The following is an 18,733-nucleotide window of genomic DNA, read 5'->3' on the forward strand; positions in this document are numbered from 1 at the left end:
GTCATTGAAGATCTTTTATAACCTTCAATACAGAACTAAATTTTTTTAGTGTTACAATCCACTCACCTTAAGGCACACACGTTAACAACCCGACCCACTTCTAGGCTCCAGCCGCTGATTCAACGGATCGTAACCTACCTCCTAACAGTTTTGGCTCCAACTCAACAAAAAAAACTAAAAGGTAGAATAACCATCTATTTAATAACCTCTTTTATAAACTATTAAATATCTATCTCAATCTTCAATATGAAGCTAAAATTTTAAGGTGTAACTAGCTAAACCTGAAACACTTCAATTGGCGGTAAATAAATGATATGATGATAGTGGTGTTGCGCCTTTTTACTTGAGGGGCATTTTTTTTTACAAGGGTTCACCTAATTGGATTTTATTTTGTGTACTTATATATGAGATCCATCAAGGGTATTTCTGTCATTTTGCTCCCTAATTTAGGGCTTAACATATAACCTTCTCAAAAACTTATTTCCCCCAGAAATTTTCAAATTCATGCATGAACTTTTCCATCTTCATCTTCACGTTGTGGTCCTCCTAAAAGTTTAATAAATCAATAATGACCATATGTAAAAAGTTGATGAAAACACATAATGGACCCTTCTCTTTTATGACTCGCATGTGTCACTGGATTGATGATTTATAAGGCTTTATTCTTGTTAGGTAGCAAAGTCGACTGATCATGTGGCGCAGAGTCGATATTAAAAAAAGACATCTTTCAGGTAGGTGGTAGAAAGGTTCCATAATTTTGTCTTGCTCCTACGTCTATTATTTTCAAAGGGGAAGGGTAGGGAGACTGTCTATTGGATGATAGTCACATCAACATCACTTTATATTAGTATTCAGCCCATAAAAATAATTACATAAGTTTGACTTATGATGCTATTTAATAACAAATCAGACTGATTTTATCATGTGCAAATCACATGGTGACATGTTGCAAATTACATTACCATAATGTCACATATTTTTATGTGGTTTATGTGTTCAATCGTCAGAGGTGAAATGCCATAACACAAAAATGGATCTCTTGTTTTATTCTTGATAAAGTTGGGTATCGTGTTGGGCGGGCCTGACGTAAGACTCGACAAAGTCGGGTTCAAGGTAATTATAAGATCTTGTCGGCGGCTCAAGCCGGGCCTGCTTAGTTATTAGGCCGAGCTCAACCATCAACTTTATACTCATCGAGTACTCGATTTGATGTCTACCTATCTTTGAAACCCTTAATGTGTTATATTTTAATATTATAGGAACTCTTATCAACTTGCCCAGAGTTTTTAAGGGAGTTATTAATGACACATGAAGAGTTTCTAATAATACCATGGGCGATATATGAAGAGTTTTTAAGAGAGTCATTGGCGATCCACCAAAAGTTTTTAAGTGAGCATATGTCCATATATATATATATATATATATAGATGTCAATTGCCAGCTTATCACAGGGTAAGAACCCAACTACCCATTGGGTACTCAGCCCGTTGCCGTTAATCCTCGACATTAAGTGATTGAAAATTCAAAAAGCAGTGATTGAAAAATTCAAAAAGCAGTGATTGAAAAATTCAAAAAGCAGTACAGCTAAATTGAAAAAACGAGTATTCAAGACTCTTGAAGTCGTGTTTGATTAGTGACATATGGTGCCGACATTGAAAACAAGATCTTTAAGAAATTGACTGATTATTTATAAGCGCATGAAAGAGACAATAAGTTGAAAGAAAAAACGTCTAGAGTTCTCCATTGCAACCCTTTCACATGATATCGCACTCGGAAAGGATTTGGTAAAATGTGGATGCCTTTCGATATAATTCGATTTCTGTATCAGAAATTTCTGACTGAGAGGCAATAATGTTTCAATTAAAATTTTTAAAGGGAAATTGATGTATAAATAAATAAAATGTTTAAAAGAGGAGTGAATGATTTGATGTCCTGCAGGTTATCCATAAAAAATAAAAAAAAATAAAAAAAAAACGAAAAATGTTTTGGGTGCATCGTCCAAATACAAATACTATTTTTAAAAACTCATAGGAAAACTTAATTATTAAAAACTAAATTTTCACGAAATTGGGATTTTGTTGAGCAGAAAGTTTTTCTGAAACCTTTATATAATCTGACTCTGGAAATTTGCCAAAGTATGACGACATTACATTTAGCAGTTCGAATTGTACCAAAAAATAAACAGCCGTCAATTTAGAAAAAAACTTTCTAGAGTATGCATTTGTTATACCGTCAACTTTGTCTATGTTTTTAGTTAAGTATTTTTCTATGTTGGTGACTCCTGACACCCTTTTTTTTTTTTTTTTGTTGACGACATTGAAGCAACGTTATCCATTTATGTACATAATTTTCTTTCCCCAAGGTCTCAACGCAGCTGGTCAGCTTGACCAGTTGGTAAAAGATAGTAGATGGCAATTTCTGTGGGACTAGTCATGTGGATGTAGTTGAGAGGAGATCCATTCCTACCTCTTACACATGCAGCCCGATGCAATGCATGTTTGACAGCTTGTTGAAAAAGACAGTATGGCCGGAGAAATATATATATATATATATATATGTGTGTGTTTGTGTGTGTGCGCATATTTGTGTGTTTGTTCTTCACCAGCTATTTTGTAGGAGTAGTCATCAGGCCTTGTACCCCACCGGTACCCAATACCCAGCTTGATGGGGCCCGAATGCGTATTTGTGTGTTTGTTCTTCACCAGCTACTTTGTAGGAGTAGTCATCGGGCCGAGTACCCCACCGGTACCCAATACCCAGCTTGATGGGGCCCGAGTTTCGGACAGAAAAAACCAGCCCAAGTCGGCTCCTTCGAGCTTGATTCGGTCCAGTAAGTTTTAAATATTATTTTTATTTTATTAATAATATATATTTTCTTATTAAAATGTATTTTATATTCAAAAAAATATTTTATATTAATTTTTTTTAACCGGATCGAACCCAAACTCGGGTTTTAGGCAGCGGGCCCAGGCTCGGGTTTCGGCCATCAGACCGACCCGATTCCCAAGCCCACTTTTTAGTGCTGTTAGATATTTTTCTTTTCAAAAACTTAGGAACACAAATAGGTGAAGATTTATGAGAGAAAATAATTTTTTTTTTAAAAAAAAAACCTAGTTTGGGCTGTATGAGCTGAAAAAGTTTTCAGTAATCATAAATTCCTTTAAAATCTGATACATGTCTTCATGTCATTCTTCAACATATACATGGATACTTGAATTTATATATATATATATATATATATATATATATATATATATATATATATATATATATATATATATATATATATATATATATATATATATATATATATATATATATATATATATGAAGTTAAGAGTTCTATGTTGTAGTGTGTCAGATGATTAAAATTAAAAATGTTCTATTAAGAAAAAAAAATACAATGCGGCAACAGTTCATGATATTTTTAGTGACTATTCATTATTCTTTTACTGACAGATTTTAATTTCTATCCATCTGGCAACATTGGTACAAGGTGTGCATAGAATTCTCGTGTACATATACTTTGCTTGTCGTTTCATGGTTTGCCTCTCTGCTGATTGGAAGAAACGAAAATTCAGAATCGAAACAAAGGGATATCAATTAATTGTAAATGTGGTCAGCGATGATGTAAGGGGCTGATGTAAGGGTGAGGTTTTCGGCTTGTCCTTATTGTACTCAATAATTTGAATCTTACATTTATAATATGTGACTTAACTTATTGGCCAAACCTAACTAAATATACTCCAAACATATGTCATTCTATAACTACTAAAATATTAAAGAAGATAAGTTGTATTTGGACGTATGTTTTGTAGGAATCATGGAAACAGCAGTCTCCTCTCCCCATGATCCACAACTGCAGATTAAGACATTAATCTCATAATAACTACTATTTAAGATCATTCAAGCAGTTTTTTTTTTTTAATTTTTCACTTCATTAAATGTTTACTATTTAACATTTAATGATGTGAGAAAATGAAATAATTATTTAATTTGTCCCAATAATTTTCAGCATATAAAATTTTGATTAAAAAAAGACTTAGACCATTTCAGATGATTCTTTACAAGTCTAGCACCTGACCAACTTGGCAATGATTTATAGTATAGTGATGCTATTTTACTAAAGAGGTATACTTTCATCTTCTTATAAAAAGTTATGGTTAAGGTTTTTTTTTTTTTATTTATAAAAGGGGGCTTCTGGTTTACTACAAGGTATTATTTATGTCCCTTAATATACGGCCTCATGTCAGGGGCCTAACACATCACCTGCTTCTCTTAAAAAAAGGCACAATAGCGTTTAAATTTATGACCAGGTAAGACAGAGCCAGAAATTTTTCACGAGAAAAGCCAAATTATAGTTTTGAAATTTTCATGGGAACCAAAATATCAAATTTTTTATATAGGATAAATGAGATAGAGTTTAAATTTATGATCAGGTAAGGCAGAGCCAGAAATTTTTCACGAGATAAGCCAAATTATAGTTTTGAAATTTTCATAGGAAGCAAAATATCAAAATTTTTATGTACGATAAATGAGTTTTTTAAAATTTACATGTAATTTTTTTTTTTGAGATGGTGTCAGGGCTAGTCTCCTGCTCCGTCCTTGGGATCAGGCTCGTACTTTCGGGCATTAAATCATTAGGTTTTGTAAGTTTCAAGGCATTAGATTGATTATAAGATTGATTATAAGCTGGACTTATTGGCAACAAAGAGGGACGCTTGACAATTTCTTAATGCAAATGTCAATTTTGTTCTAACACTGAACTGAAGTTAGGAGACTGGTACCAACTAAGGCAAGTGACAGCAGAGCCCAACTAATAAACTTCTGTTCTTTTTTTGACTTGTGAGCCAATAATTCAAGACAATGTGTGATGACACTAATTTCTTATTTCTTTTAATAAGTTGTACACTCAATTGAGGACAAAGGAAGAACCATGATTGCAGTTTATAATATTCTTTAGAGAAATTTCGATTAGGTTGACCAAATTCGCCCGCAAAGGCAACAAAAGACCTACTACTTTTTGGATTTTCAGACAAGGGCTCGGCTTTTCTGTTGACAATCTGCCGTCATTTGGCTTACGATTGCCGTTTATTTATGAATTTTCTTAGAAAATGAGAAAATTGAATTTTTGCATACAAGAATTGCATTTTTCAAGTAAAAAAAAAAAACTATGTATGAAAAACTAAATTTTTGTTGTTATTCGAACGTGATAGTGAAAGACTGTTCTTTTCAAACTTGTCCGCCACCGTTTGTGTGTTGGCCAGAGGGCCCCGGACCACCACGTGCCGGACAACTTAATCTGAGTTGGTTGGTTGGTATGGTGCAAAAAAAGTATTATACCAAAGTCAATAAGGAGAGGACGGTTTCCACACGCTCCCCTCTTTTGCCGTACCAAACAAGTTCTCCTTGTGTGGAACATGTTTCTCATCAAGCTCCGGAATTCTTGTTGGCGCCTAAAATCATTGAATGCTTTTTATGGTTGAAAAGAGAAAAGTCCCCAGCAAGAGCAAAGATAGAGAAAAATGAAAGATAGATTGAAATGTTCATTTTTTTCGGAACACCAAAATCATCCTTCTCACAAATTATCATATGCCCCAACTTATTTACCTTTTTTAAGTTAAATTTTTAACTTGATTTTGGATGCGTTTTCATTTGTCCTTTAACGGGGCCTTTAACAACAAGAAACTAATATTATGTTCCATGAATTTGCCTCAAAGATTGAAGTACTTTCACAATACAATATTAGTGTTTCCATCGTCAAACAACTTCCAAAGCAAAGGAGAAAATATCAAACAACTTCCAAAGCAGAGGAGAAAATATCTGAAGTCTCTGTTGGGCGTGTGCCCCACAAAACCCAATCTAAAACCTTAGTTTAGCAATTGGATTTAGGTGGATTGGGTTCAATTATATAAAGTCATCACTTAGGTGTTCAAAGATTTTTTTTTTTTTTTTTTTTACTACGTTCATGCTCCAAAGAGAGGTTCCTCTTGTGATCGACTCAAAAGCAAGTGTACCACCGTTTTTTTCATGAAAAGAAAAAATATTGGTATTTTGCTTTTGAGGGTCTTCTGTTCTACCCATCAAAAATATTTTTACCTTGTTTATCTCCCAACACACATTTTCGTCGATGGGCAGTCATGCAACCGGTTCTGAAAAGGTATGTGGTAAAAGTTTAATGGCAGTCATCATTTTTGTTCTTCCAAGCAATGGTGGCGGATACTCATTGTTAGTTTTCCTTTTCACAGATTCGGCGCGTTCAAGTGCTCCCCAGATGTATGGAATGCTCAGACTAAATTGAACCTCCAAACGGAGATTTTTTTTTTTTTTTTTTTTTTGGAATCGTTAAAAATGAGGAGTCTACTTCACTTTCTGTGAAATATGAGCAGAAAAAGACGCAAAGAGAAAGGCACCAAAAACTTTTTGATGGGCACTCGGAAACTTCCGAGTTCTGATCGTTTAATGGTGTCCTCTGCAATAAATTCCAAGTTTGCGGTCAAAAGCAATCCGTTAATAATTTTTTCTATATTGTCAAAGAGCTTGACACTTCTTTTTTAAGGCCTGTACCTGTTCTCTGGATCAGGCTAAGCTCTCTCTCTCTCTCTCTCTCTCTCTCTCTCTCTCTCTCTCTCTCTCTCTCTCTCTCTCTCTCTCTTTTAATTCTGCACAATTTCAGAGAGGCGTGAGGATTTCTGGAGTTCTGAAGCTACAGGGAACCCTAATTGTCGACTTCGTAGAGCTCCTCGTCTGCGCCCTCCTCAAAGTTTCAAGGCAGAAAAAATGGCGGAACCAGTGGAATTGCCGAGCCGTTTGGCGATCCTTCCATTCAAGAACAAGGTTCTTCTCCCGGGCGCCATTATTCGAATCCGTTGCACCACTCCTAGCAGGTTGGCTGTACGTTCTGTCCTCGTCTAATTTCCTGGAAATTTGGAGTCCTTTGAATTTTTTTTTTTGGTGTTGGCGTGAGGTGGTAAACCTTTTTTTTTTTTTTTTTCTTTTGTCATCTTTCAGTTGGGCTTGATATTAGTAAGAATTGAACCGGTCCTTCGTTTTCTTCTTCGTCTTGTTTGTTTGTTTGTTTTTTCTTTTTCTTTTAAGGTACTTCGTTGATTCGTTCGGAGGTCTGTATTACGACGAGTTTTACTTCTGTTGCTGATGTTTAGTGCGTATGTGGAGTTCGGGTGGGGGTTGCGTGAGCTTTGATGAACCATAGGAGAGGAATTTATTAGTCTAAAGGGAGATGAGTGGTCGAATTGGGTTTCTTGTGACCTTTTTCCGTTTAGAGTTCGCTTAAGATGGAATCGAGGTGGAAATTGTAGTTTGTGGTCCTATTTCCGGACCTGTGACCCATCGCTTCTAGTTCAGTTGATAACTTTCTGCTGGGAATTTGCTTTAGTGTGAAATTGGTGGAGCAAGAACTCTGGCAGAGGGAGGAGAAGGGATTGATTGGGGTGCTTCCTGTCCGAGATACTGAAGCCGCGTCTACTGGTTCAGCTCTATGATGCCTTCTTTTTTCCTTTTAGTTAGTTGCCTTTTTTAGTCCTTTTCTTTTAAGAGTTTTCAAAATGAGAAAAAATTCTCAACCTACCACTGACACATTTTTGAATGTCTCTCTGTTTGGCGAAGCAAACGAAGCTGGAACCAATCCAAAAGTTCCACTTCTTGTATCGGATTTGCCCAAGGAAGATGAAAAGAATCAGAACGAGACTATGCATTGGCACACAAGGTAGGCCTGCACTAACACCACGCTCATCTCTGTGGCGAATTTGATCTCTCTCGTCATTCTATTTTAGTTTTAAGGCATATCATGTATTCTGCGCACCATAATTATCATTAAGTACCTTGCTGTCTCTGACAGTTGCTTGCAAATTTGGGTTCAGTTCTACTCTCCTATCTCATCTGTCATTTTGCTAGGGTGACTGGATTTTTTTAATCATATCCGTCTGTTGACTTGTCATGGATTAGTCACATAGATCCATATTTATGTGCAGATTATAAGAACTGTTTCTTAGTTAGTATCTATTTCTTTTACGTACATAAATTGCCAGTTCTCAAATGGTCTACGGTTGAAATTCCAATTGGTTCGTGCTGCTTCATTGTTTTTATATATTGCATTACATTTTCGCCAGTTTTTGAATCAGGGAGTCATTTGTCAAACTTCTCAAGATTTCCATGATGCTACAAGTAGATCTACTTCTTTTTTTTTTGTTTTTTTAAATATGGAAAAAATTTATTGGGAACAGCACAGAATATCTTGCTAGCTTGATATATGGCTATCGATTTTCTCATCATATGCTTAATGAATTCGGACCTACCCAGGACAATCTGGCATATCTTTATAGCATGATGATTGGTTGGATAGAATTATAAACCAAGGCCACGCATGGCGAGCATAAGATCTTTGACAAAAAATGTGTCAAAATCATATTAGACTTTAGTTAGGAACAGTTTCTGGTTATTATGTTGCTTCGAATGTGAAGGTGCGTCATATTTAAGTTGGTCAACCTGTTGTTGGCACAACATGAAGTCTAGTCCTATATGAAATAGTTGAGCTGTTGGTTGATTTTGTGTTGAAGTCTACTTTCAATTCTTTATGCTTGGCCATTTCAAAGTTATCTGATGCATAATCTGTTTATTGGTATCTGGTCTATTCTTTTTCAGCTATTTTAGATCACATATTCTGTTTTTTTTTTCAAATTCTTTTATGGAAAATCTGGTCTTCTTTCATGTTTGTGGTATTTTAGCAAGAAATATTATGGATTATAGTTTTTCTGCGACATTAAATTCGTTCATTGCATTTGCAGGGGTGTTGCTGCCAGAGCTTTACATCTATCACGAGGAGTGGAGAAGCCAAGTGGAAGGGTCACGTACATTGTTGTCCTTGAAGGGTTATGTCGTTTCAGTGTTCAAGAAATTAGTCCAAGAGGAACATACTATATTGCAAAAATCTCACGTCTGGATATGACCAGGGCTGGTAATTTTTCGAACACCATGTCCTATACACTAAATGTCTATGTGGGGTTTTATCCTTTTTATTTTTAAATAGACGGGAAGTGCAAATCGATTAGGCTTTTATCATTAATTACCATTTTCTATTTTCATGTTCATACTTGGAATCTGTATAGGCATGCAGCTAACTTTCACGGTGGCGTTCAAAATGCATCAGTCCACCAAACAAGCAACCAATGTTCACTTGAGAGGTTGTTTGGTTCCCATTTCTAGAATGTAAGGAATAGAGGTCTCGTTCATCCTGTTTTCTTCCATTTCAAGACTGGGCCAGAACACATTGACCTGCCCCTTGCTGCTGTTTGTGTGAAGTGGGGTCGTGCTAAAAATGCCTTCACTTGGACACCATCTGTATGTTTTGCCATGCTACATTCAAATGCAAATGCAGGCTCCACCTTTCTGCAAAATGCGTTCTTCTTTTGGAATGGTGTGTCCTGCATATCAAAAATCCTCTTGGTGATTAGTCTGTATTGCTTATCAGTGAGTATCTGCACATGAGATGATTTCCATACAAATGTAAAAAAGAAATATTGGTTATAAGTTTGAAACTTGTTGAACGATGTTTTATGCATAGTCACAAATATCAGCTTATTTTAAAAAATATCCCTATAATAATGTCAAAATTAAGTGAAGCAAGAAAAGGAGGAGAATCATTGATATTTTGAAAATATTGCAAAATGAAAATATCATGAACAGATATTTGTCAAAAATCATTTTCTAGTATGTTTTAAAGTCTTTCAGGTTTGTTTTGACATTTTGATGATTATTTAAATTTATTCATGAGCCTAAGAAAATTTGTATTTTGAATCTTCCTCTATTGTTTTCTATATACTTTTAATTTTTTTGAATTCCTGAGATGTTCATGAGAAAAAACAATTTTTTTTTATTAATATCTGAGAAAAAAAACTCGCCTATAGAAACCTGAGAATGATGTCCATAACTATGATTTCTGTGCACCCATTCATCAGAAATGTTGTCTGATTTGGGTTGTGTCTCAAATTTCAAAACACTGTGATTGCTTGCTATATATACGTGCCAGAAATTTCAAAAAATTTTGATTGCCTGCTATATAAATACATAGCAACATAACCAAGAAAGGTAGGAAGAAGAAGAAGATGAATGAAAAATATATGGAATGAAAAGAGAGCATGGAGGTTCCTCTCTGAGTGAGGAACCTTAGGAAAGAAATCCCCTCGTATCATGCATCTGTGGTGCCCTTATTAGTAACACTGATTGCCATCCTTATATTGCACCACAAATCACATTAAGCATTCTATCACTTGGTTTAAATCTAAATCACATTGATGCCATTATATCAGAAAGGCCAAAGGTTCAAGTTTGCTGTAATGAGAACCATATGATTATTTTATTCTGGAATGAGCTTCAGTTTTGATTTTTGTTGGTCTCACAATCGTGACTGCAGATGCATCCTGGCTTACCCTTTGGTACATTTTGTTGAAGTGCTTAATGAGGACTAAACTGTTAGGGATCTATAATATTTTCTCTGTGCAAATTCTGAAATGATTTCTTGTCGATGCTTCATGAAGAGCTTGAGCAAGCAGAACAAGACACTGATCTTCTCTTGTTGTCTCGCCGATTCAAAGCAACTGCAACGGAATTGATCTCTGTTCTTGAGCAGGTAAATGTTGGCCCTAAAGGATAGAGTGTTGTGGTGCTCTTCTTGTATTTGTAAAATCATCTGGCAATATTGCTGGGACAGATCTAATTAACATTCATGCCCATTACCATAACATAATTAATTTTTATAGATATCTTGATTTTTAGTGAAAATTTACAGAAGTTTTTCTTTTCTCCTTGAGTATTCAATCTACTAGTACATGCTGTTTGGGGTACTGAGGCCTATGACTGGTGAATGATTAGGCTCCTTATTGGTTATAGTTTGCTTTCCATTTAGTCTACTTGTGTTGCTCACTATGTCAGTCCTAGGGATGACATCACTATTCAGAACAGTTTTATTCCCCTTGGTTTCCTTGGATGTGAAACACATGGATCTGTGAGGTCTCTCCAGACAGACAACCATGTACAAGCTTACATACACCGTATATGACGATAAGGATGGTTCCAATGACTATTTTTATTCAGGTCTGCTGGATGTCTCTAAGGAAATCTGTTTCCCTGGAAGCTGGTTGGTTTCCAAGTTGTTAATATGGGGGTAAACTTTATTTCATTAGCCAGAAACTGTGTGAATTTCCTCCCTTCATCCTGTATACCATTGTTTTACACCTTAGTCCTCGTACACTTTTATCTATTAGTTTGATTTTTCTTTTTATATAAGCCGTGAGGTGCAAGTAAACTGTAAAAAGTCCTTTATGTAAGCAGTTGTCTTGGAAAAGTTTTATATACTCTTAAACTTTATCCTGGTTGCTGCTTGAGTATGCTGATCGGGCCTTTTTATTGTTCTTATTGCTGATAATGGGCAGCTTCTGTGAATTCAATATAGCAGTTTGATCTGTTTTACATGATGCTGAAACCAAGTCCAAAACCTAATTTGAGCATCAAAGTTTAGGTTCCAAGCACTTAGTTTTTTGCAAAATCAGCATTCTGACATGACTTGTCATTCAAATAGATTATTAGAAGCATCAATGCTTCATTATTTCCTTCATTTTGCTTTCTGTGTATGTTTATGTACAGCTTCCTTTGTATAAGAGATCATTTTTTGGTGCTACAGAAGCAGAAAACTGCAGGGCGGGCCAAAGTCCTCCTTGAGACTCTACCTGTACATAGATTGGCTGATATATTTGTAGCAAGCTTTGAAATTAGCTTTGAGGAACAGCTGTCAATGCTGGACTCAGTTGATCTGAAAGTTAGGATATCAAAAGCTACAGAACTAGTTGACAGACATTTGCAGGTAAATTTATGTTCTATTAGTTTTTAGCATATGCTTTCTTGAAGTTGTAGCATTGTAGAGATCCTATGTTTGTGTTATTTCATCTGTTTCAGCACCTAGGTATTGTAATATAATTAAATATATGTTGGCCAATGGATTTTTGCCTTCGACAGTCGATTCGAGTAGCAGAGAAGATAACCCAAAAGGTTGAGGGACAACTATCAAAATCTCAGAAGGAGTTTCTTCTGCGTCAGCAGGTTGGTTTTCTCACGTGTATTTTACTTGAAGTGGCCTTTTTCTTTTTAAATATCTAAAATAAAAAACCAGATCTCTTAGTCAGAGCATGTTTATAAGTGATTAGATGTCAGGTAGTTTAGCATTGGGAAATGTCCCTGACGCTTATCACTCACCAGTTAAGTAACCACTTCAGTCCAAAATCCTGTAAGGAATTGAAGCAGAGAAATTATATATGGAGATCTACCATTTCTTTTTTTTTGGTTAAGTAATTTCTTTATGGCATACATCTGACATTTTTAATGAGCAATCCTTTTGGAATTGATTGCTAATGCAGAAAAATTTGGAAAGAAACTTGGAAAAATCATAATATTCTTATGATGCCTTCATGTGAGGTTGGGTTTAGGCATAAATATGATAGACTGACAGATAATAGAAGACATGCATCTCAAAAGAACATACCCATGTAATCTGCAATCACTTTCTAAGAAAGGTGGCTCTCTCAACATATAAATTAATACGCCTGTTGTGGTAGGTTAAACTCAAAGTTGGTTAAAATTTCTGTAAACTTGTCTGTGTCAATATGGGTAAATGGCCTTTGACATTATACACAACCTATGTGTGGAGTTCCAAATTTAAAGGAAAAAATGGAGTGGTATAAATTCCACAACATATAAAACCTATAGTTGTAGGCATAGATATGGTTCTTTCCATCTGAAAATTTTATACTGGTTACAGTTCCATTTCCACCCTTCTAGTCCTTTGATGCCTGATCTTCCTCTTATGACCCTTATTTGAGCTTGAAGAATTTACCTCCACTTTCTTATTTAATTTTTCACCTCTTATCAACGTGTGTTATTTGTTATCTTTCCTGTGTTTAGAGCTTGTTGCAATTACTTGTTCCCCAGATGGTGGTAATAGAAGTAATACATTCGTTTATAGTCTGTATCTGAAGATAACATACATACCATGATAAAACTCGTCTTTATGTACATGCTAACAAATCTTTGCATATGACAGAATATGTACACTTCATGCATCCATGCTTCATCGATGACTCTACTTTTCATAATGGATTTCTGATCCAGAGTGCTAAGCTCATATTTCTGTTTTTAGTCAGTTTTCTTTCTGACTTTCCTGGCTAATGAATTGGCTCTTCAGGTTGTGACACCAGAAATACCTACATTAGTCCCTGTGTTTCTAGTATTAACTTCTGATGAGTATTAACTTCTGATGAATTAAGTATTATTACTAGCATATGCTAGAAGAACCCTAGGAATTTGGGACAGGAACAGCCAGACTGAAGCACTTGCATATGTTTTTTTCTGAAGTGATGTCATCACAAGATTTTTTGACATTTCATAAACATGTCCAGATGAGAGCAATAAAGGAAGAGCTTGGGGATAATGATGATGAAGAAGATGATGTGGCTGTCTTGGAGACAAAGATGCAGACTGCAGGAATGCCACCAAATGTGTGGAAGCATGCTCAACGAGAGCTAAGGTATGTTGAAATGCCAAAAGATATGACGTTGCTGCAGAAGCAATGTAAGGTTGCAAAACATCATGGGTATTAGAAATATCTTGAAGTGCTTGTTCCTTACAGCTAGGCTAGAGCTGAACCTCTCTCTCTCTCTCTCTGTTAGGCGGCTGAGGAAGATGCAGCCACAGCAACCTGGTTACACTAGTTCACGGATGTATCTCGAGCTTCTTGCTGACCTTCCATGGCAGATATCGAGTGATGAGCGAGAATTGGATTTGAAAGCCGCCAAGGATCGCCTTGACAGTGATCATTATGGTTTAGTTAAAGTAAAGCAACGAATTATTGAATATTTGGCTGTTCGAAAGGTTTGCTCCCTTGCCTTTTTTTTTTCTGCTAAGTTCCTTGATGAATATTGAACATAACTTTTGGCAGTGTTAATTGGTGGAAGCAATTTGGTGCTTATGTTTTCCATTTACACTGTAACTGTGCAGCTGAAATCAGATGCCAGAGGTCCTATATTGTGTTTTGCTGGTCCACCTGGTGTTGGTAAGACATCCTTAGCATCATCAATTGCTGCTGCCTTGGGCCGAAAGTTCGTGAGGATATCACTTGGAGGTGTGAAAGATGAGGCTGATATTAGGGGCCATCGAAGAACTTACATCGGAAGCATGCCAGGCCGTCTCATTGATGGTTTGAAGGTCAGGGTGATTATTCCATGTTTTGGTTTATCTGCCTCATTACATGTTTCATATACTAGTGGGAACAGCTGGGGTGCCTCCAAACAGGCCATGCTTCGTTTCTGGTTTGCATATTCATGTATCGGTTCTATTTTTGCATCCATTGTTAAGTTCATTAGCCTAAGTGATGTGGAGTTATAAGACATGCATGTCAGTGTCATTTTAGCTAAAAGATGAGCTTGTTTAGTTTCTTTTATCGTGATTATTATTTCTGTACCCATAACCAAGTTGTATGATTCTTGTGTTGCATGGACACTAAACTGAGTATTGATGTCAAACAGTTTTGCGAGTTCTAGTTCTTTTAGTTACTCATTTTGAAGCCATTGAATGTAAATGCATGCATAAGTAAATAAGTACATGAATATCTATATGTATATATTTAAATATGACATTGGAGATTACAAGAAAAGGGCACAGTGTGTCTACTCTTCCTTCTTTCATTTATTACCTAACAAAAAAAGCAGAGGAGGGTAGCACCTCTGCCTTTGCCTTCAATTTATGTTTTTCCAATTTGATAGGAAAAGGAGTCCTCCTTTCCTGTCCTTGGAAAGAAAAAGCGGCACAACTATTAGGAAGTGTTCAATGAGTATTGGAGTCTAGAAACATTGAATAACTAGGTGTTAAGTTGATCCATATTGCTTATAATACATTTAAGACATGTTTGCATAATTAAAATTCATAAAATGCTATACCAAAATGCATAAGATTATTTATATAATGCAATCTCAGTTTCTTCACACAATAATGTACATTGTCCAGAATAGTGGGAAAACAATCTACTTATCAATGCATCCATACCAACTCTACTGGTCATCATGTGAACTCTTCTATGCATAATAGTGGTTACAAGATGTCTGTCACAATAATTGGGTACAATTCAATGGTTTCTTTGTGTAAGCCTTTTGCTGTGATAGTTGGAGTAGAATAACCATATCATTTTGTTATATGAAACAGTAAACCTTAACACCCTTGTCTGCACTCTAATTGTCTGTTCGGCAAGTAGAATGGTATGTAACTATTCATGAACATGGCCCGAAGCTTGGGGAAGATTCATGGAACCCACTAAAACATGTTCTATGAATCTACCACAAATTTTGGGGCCAGGTTCATGGAACAGTTACAAACTGTTCCATTTACCAAACAGCCCCAAAAGTGATCAAAGTTTTACATATAGAACAGTGTTCCTGGTGTGCTTAGTGCCATCCTTTCTCATAAGACTGACCATGATTTGCTTGAGTTTAGATTGCACTGAACAAAATCAGAGTGCTTTTAAGTTTTAACTAAGACTACATAATATGCCTGAGGATCATTAATTGTGGTTATGACTTTCCTCAGTCTTGAACAAGTTTTTTTCCTTTACGATTAATGCATTGTGTTATGACATTCATCTCTCTGGGGTCACTTGTCTCAGTGTCTGGCTTCTTTGTGTTGTCTGTTCTCATTCTCTATTAATTCTTTTAATGTGATTGAGTTTACTTTAATATGCCAGGTAAGGTTGTGCCATGCATTCATTGTTCTCATGTGGTTTGTGTTAAATCCAACACACCCAAACATAGAAAACAAGAAGATTCAATGTTATTTCAATCTGCACGAGAGTACAGCAGCAGCAGCAGCACTCTTCACATCATTCTCTTCTTGTGTAAAAGAGAAAGTTACAGCAATAGGGAACCAAACCCTAACTAATACTCTGCTAAAGATGGTAAAATACAAGGCTACCCTTAGTTAATAAAAGACTGACCTCACTTACAAGGGGTAAAACTGTAAACTAAGTTAAAACATATTACAATAAGAAGGACTTAAATAGACTTTGACTAACATGAGCAGAATCGACCTATTAACTTTAACAGTTTGGACGTAGTTCATGCAACATACATGCTATTGGAGGTTGTGAGATGCCCATTGTTCATGTAATTTGGACATTGTTTGTGTAATGTATGTACCACTGGAGCCTTAAGTGATGACTACATACTTTGAATGGTGCTCTGGAAGTCCACACCATCTGCATGCGGCATGCTTAAGATACAGAACTACCAAGTCCTAGGGGTTGTCCTCCAAATCTGATATACAACCTTCCTGCTACCATTGTCCTTTCCCTTTTTTACGTTTAGTGTCATCGATTTGGTCTTATTTCCCAATTTTTGATGGTTATACAAATTGTCTTAACTTATTCAGTTAATTTTATGACACATTTCTAGATTACCCTTGTTATAGTGATAGTAGCAAAATAGATGACTCTTTTACATGCACTTTCAATCTTAATTTAGAATACTTTATCACTAGCTTTTCATACGTCTAGTTGCTCATGAATATGGTTATTCCTTTTATTTTTCTTTGTTGAACATTGTATGACATGCTGAAGTGATTAAGCTCACTTTTTATTATTGGGTTTGACTTTGTTGTCTTTTCCATTCTTTTCCTGGATACCATATTTTCAGAGAGTATCAGTAAATAATCCAGTCATGCTTTTGGATGAGATCGATAAAACTGGTTCTGATGTGCGAGGAGATCCTGCTGCTGCTCTTTTAGAAGTTCTTGACCCAGAGCAGAACCAGACTTTCAATGATCAGTATCCTTTGTTTTTCCAGCGTATAGTGTTTTTTAGTTGATTTGGAAAGTGTGGTTTAAATTTCAACCATTCTCTATAGGTGGCATATTCCTATTTTTTCTATTGGATTTAGCTGTACAAGTTATTTAATATTCTTATTGAACTCTCTCTCTCTCTCTCTCTGCACTTTCCTCATGATCATAGGGTTATTTATGTGCTTCATCCTTCACTGCTGCCTAATGGATCAATATTTTGGATTTTAAATTATCTTTATTAATTTCTCTTTTGCTCTTATTAGTTTCTTGTGCACTCCAAGAACCAAAGCATAATTCAGTTTTGTGGTTCATGTTTGAATTTCTCTTTCTAGATTCTAGAAAAAGAAGCCAGAACTTGTAACCTAGCAAACCCTGTCATAGACGTTTTATTCCGTGATTGAAGAAGGGCATTAAAATTTCAGAGTGGACATTCAAGGAAGGTTATCATTGTATTCATTGTTCAGTAGCTAAGCCTGTATATATATTAGGGTTAGGGAATGTTGGGTGGTTTTAGCTTTTTATGCTTGAAGGTCTTAAAGGAGTTATCAAACTAAATCTTTTAACATATAACATTCATTTGGTAGATTATATTGAGAAGGAGCCATTACTCAGGCGCTACTCAACTTGATTTTCTCATGTTGGCCATCCATTACTTAACCTACAGAACCTTTTTTCTTGTGCCTTGTGGTTGTTCGTGGTTTGATGCTTATGAAATTTGTTCCTATCTGATATAATAACTAATTGAAGCTTTGAATATTGGTGATTCCTTGATCTACTCTGGTCAGCTACTTGAATGTTCCATTTGATCTTTCGAAGGTGATCTTTATTGCAACAGCCAATAGGATACAACCTATACCCCCCCCTCTCTTGGATAGGATGGAAGTCATTGAACTGCCTGGGTATACGCATGAGGAAAAGCTAAAGATAGCTATTCGGCATTTGATCCCACGTGTACTGGATAACCATGGATTGAACTCCCAAATTCTTCAGATACCGGAGGTACCAGTTACTATTAGTTTGAATTTTTTCTTGATCATAGTTAATGTAATAATATCATGTTGATATGGCAGAACTTAAATTTCTTGTCATGTATAGAGGATATGTTTTTCTTGTTTTTGGTTCAAATGCACATCCATGAACCTATGTTAGTGAGAAGAGTTGAGTGGTTGTTTTATAGTATTTATGTTTTAGTTAATGAGATTAAATTTCTCTATTTTAATTAATGAGATTGAATTTCTCTTTTCTAGTATAGAAAAACTTTTTGTAGTACTAAAGGCAACTGCCTTGTAGGGTTTCTTCTTGAGCTTCTATTAGAACTTTTGTTCCTTTCAAGATTGTGCTATTCGTAAACATGCAAAATTGTGGCTCATTTCCTTGTTTAAGGTCGTCTCCTTGTTTGGTCAGATACAAAGAAAGTGACAAGTTATTTTAAGAATAGCTAATGCCTCTCCAATGCAACACTTGTTTCTTTACTCCATCAACTTCATCTATGTTCTTTTCTGTTTGCTTCACTCACTGTATTGTTGATGCCCTTTTTCTAGGATATAGTTAGGCTTATTATTGAAAGATATACACGGGAAGCTGGTGTTCGAGGGCTTGAGAGAAACTTGGCTGCCCTGGCTCGTGCAGCTGCTGTTAGAGTAGCTGAGCAGGAATGTTCTATTGCAGTTGGCAATGAAGTTCATCCAATTACAACATCCCTGCTTGATGGAACCAGACTAGCAGAGAGTGCAGAAGTGGAACTGGAAGTCATGCCTATGGGGGTAAAAAGTCATGATCTATCAAATAGTCTGAGAGGCTCACCCTTAATGGTCATAGATGAACCAATGCTTGAAAAAGTGCTGGG

General features: G+C 35.8%; 1 protein-coding gene across 1 annotated transcript in view; it reads left to right on the top strand.

Moving 5' to 3' along the window:
- Positions 1-6,575: 6,575 nt before the first annotated feature.
- LOC116266399 (lon protease homolog 2, peroxisomal) overlaps positions 6,576-18,733 on the top strand; it is an 18,852-nt gene continuing 6,694 nt past the window's right edge. Inside the window, exons 1-13 of the mRNA XM_031647605.2 lie at positions 6,576-6,887; positions 7,397-7,488; positions 7,627-7,726; positions 8,805-8,974; positions 10,554-10,645; positions 11,696-11,875; positions 12,028-12,111; positions 13,464-13,591; positions 13,734-13,935; positions 14,062-14,268; positions 16,743-16,873; positions 17,673-17,886; positions 18,429-18,733. The exon at positions 18,429-18,733 is cut by the window's right edge and continues 1 nt beyond it. Coding sequence (XP_031503465.1) covers positions 6,781-6,887; positions 7,397-7,488; positions 7,627-7,726; positions 8,805-8,974; positions 10,554-10,645; positions 11,696-11,875; positions 12,028-12,111; positions 13,464-13,591; positions 13,734-13,935; positions 14,062-14,268; positions 16,743-16,873; positions 17,673-17,886; positions 18,429-18,733 — 2,012 coding nt within the window. The 5' untranslated portion in view covers positions 6,576-6,780. The remainder of the gene's footprint in view (positions 6,888-7,396; positions 7,489-7,626; positions 7,727-8,804; positions 8,975-10,553; positions 10,646-11,695; positions 11,876-12,027; positions 12,112-13,463; positions 13,592-13,733; positions 13,936-14,061; positions 14,269-16,742; positions 16,874-17,672; positions 17,887-18,428) is intronic.

The sequence above is a fragment of the Nymphaea colorata genome, chromosome 12 (assembly GCF_008831285.2).
Source record: "Nymphaea colorata isolate Beijing-Zhang1983 chromosome 12, ASM883128v2, whole genome shotgun sequence".
In the NCBI taxonomy this organism is placed as follows: domain Eukaryota; kingdom Viridiplantae; phylum Streptophyta; class Magnoliopsida; order Nymphaeales; family Nymphaeaceae; genus Nymphaea; species Nymphaea colorata.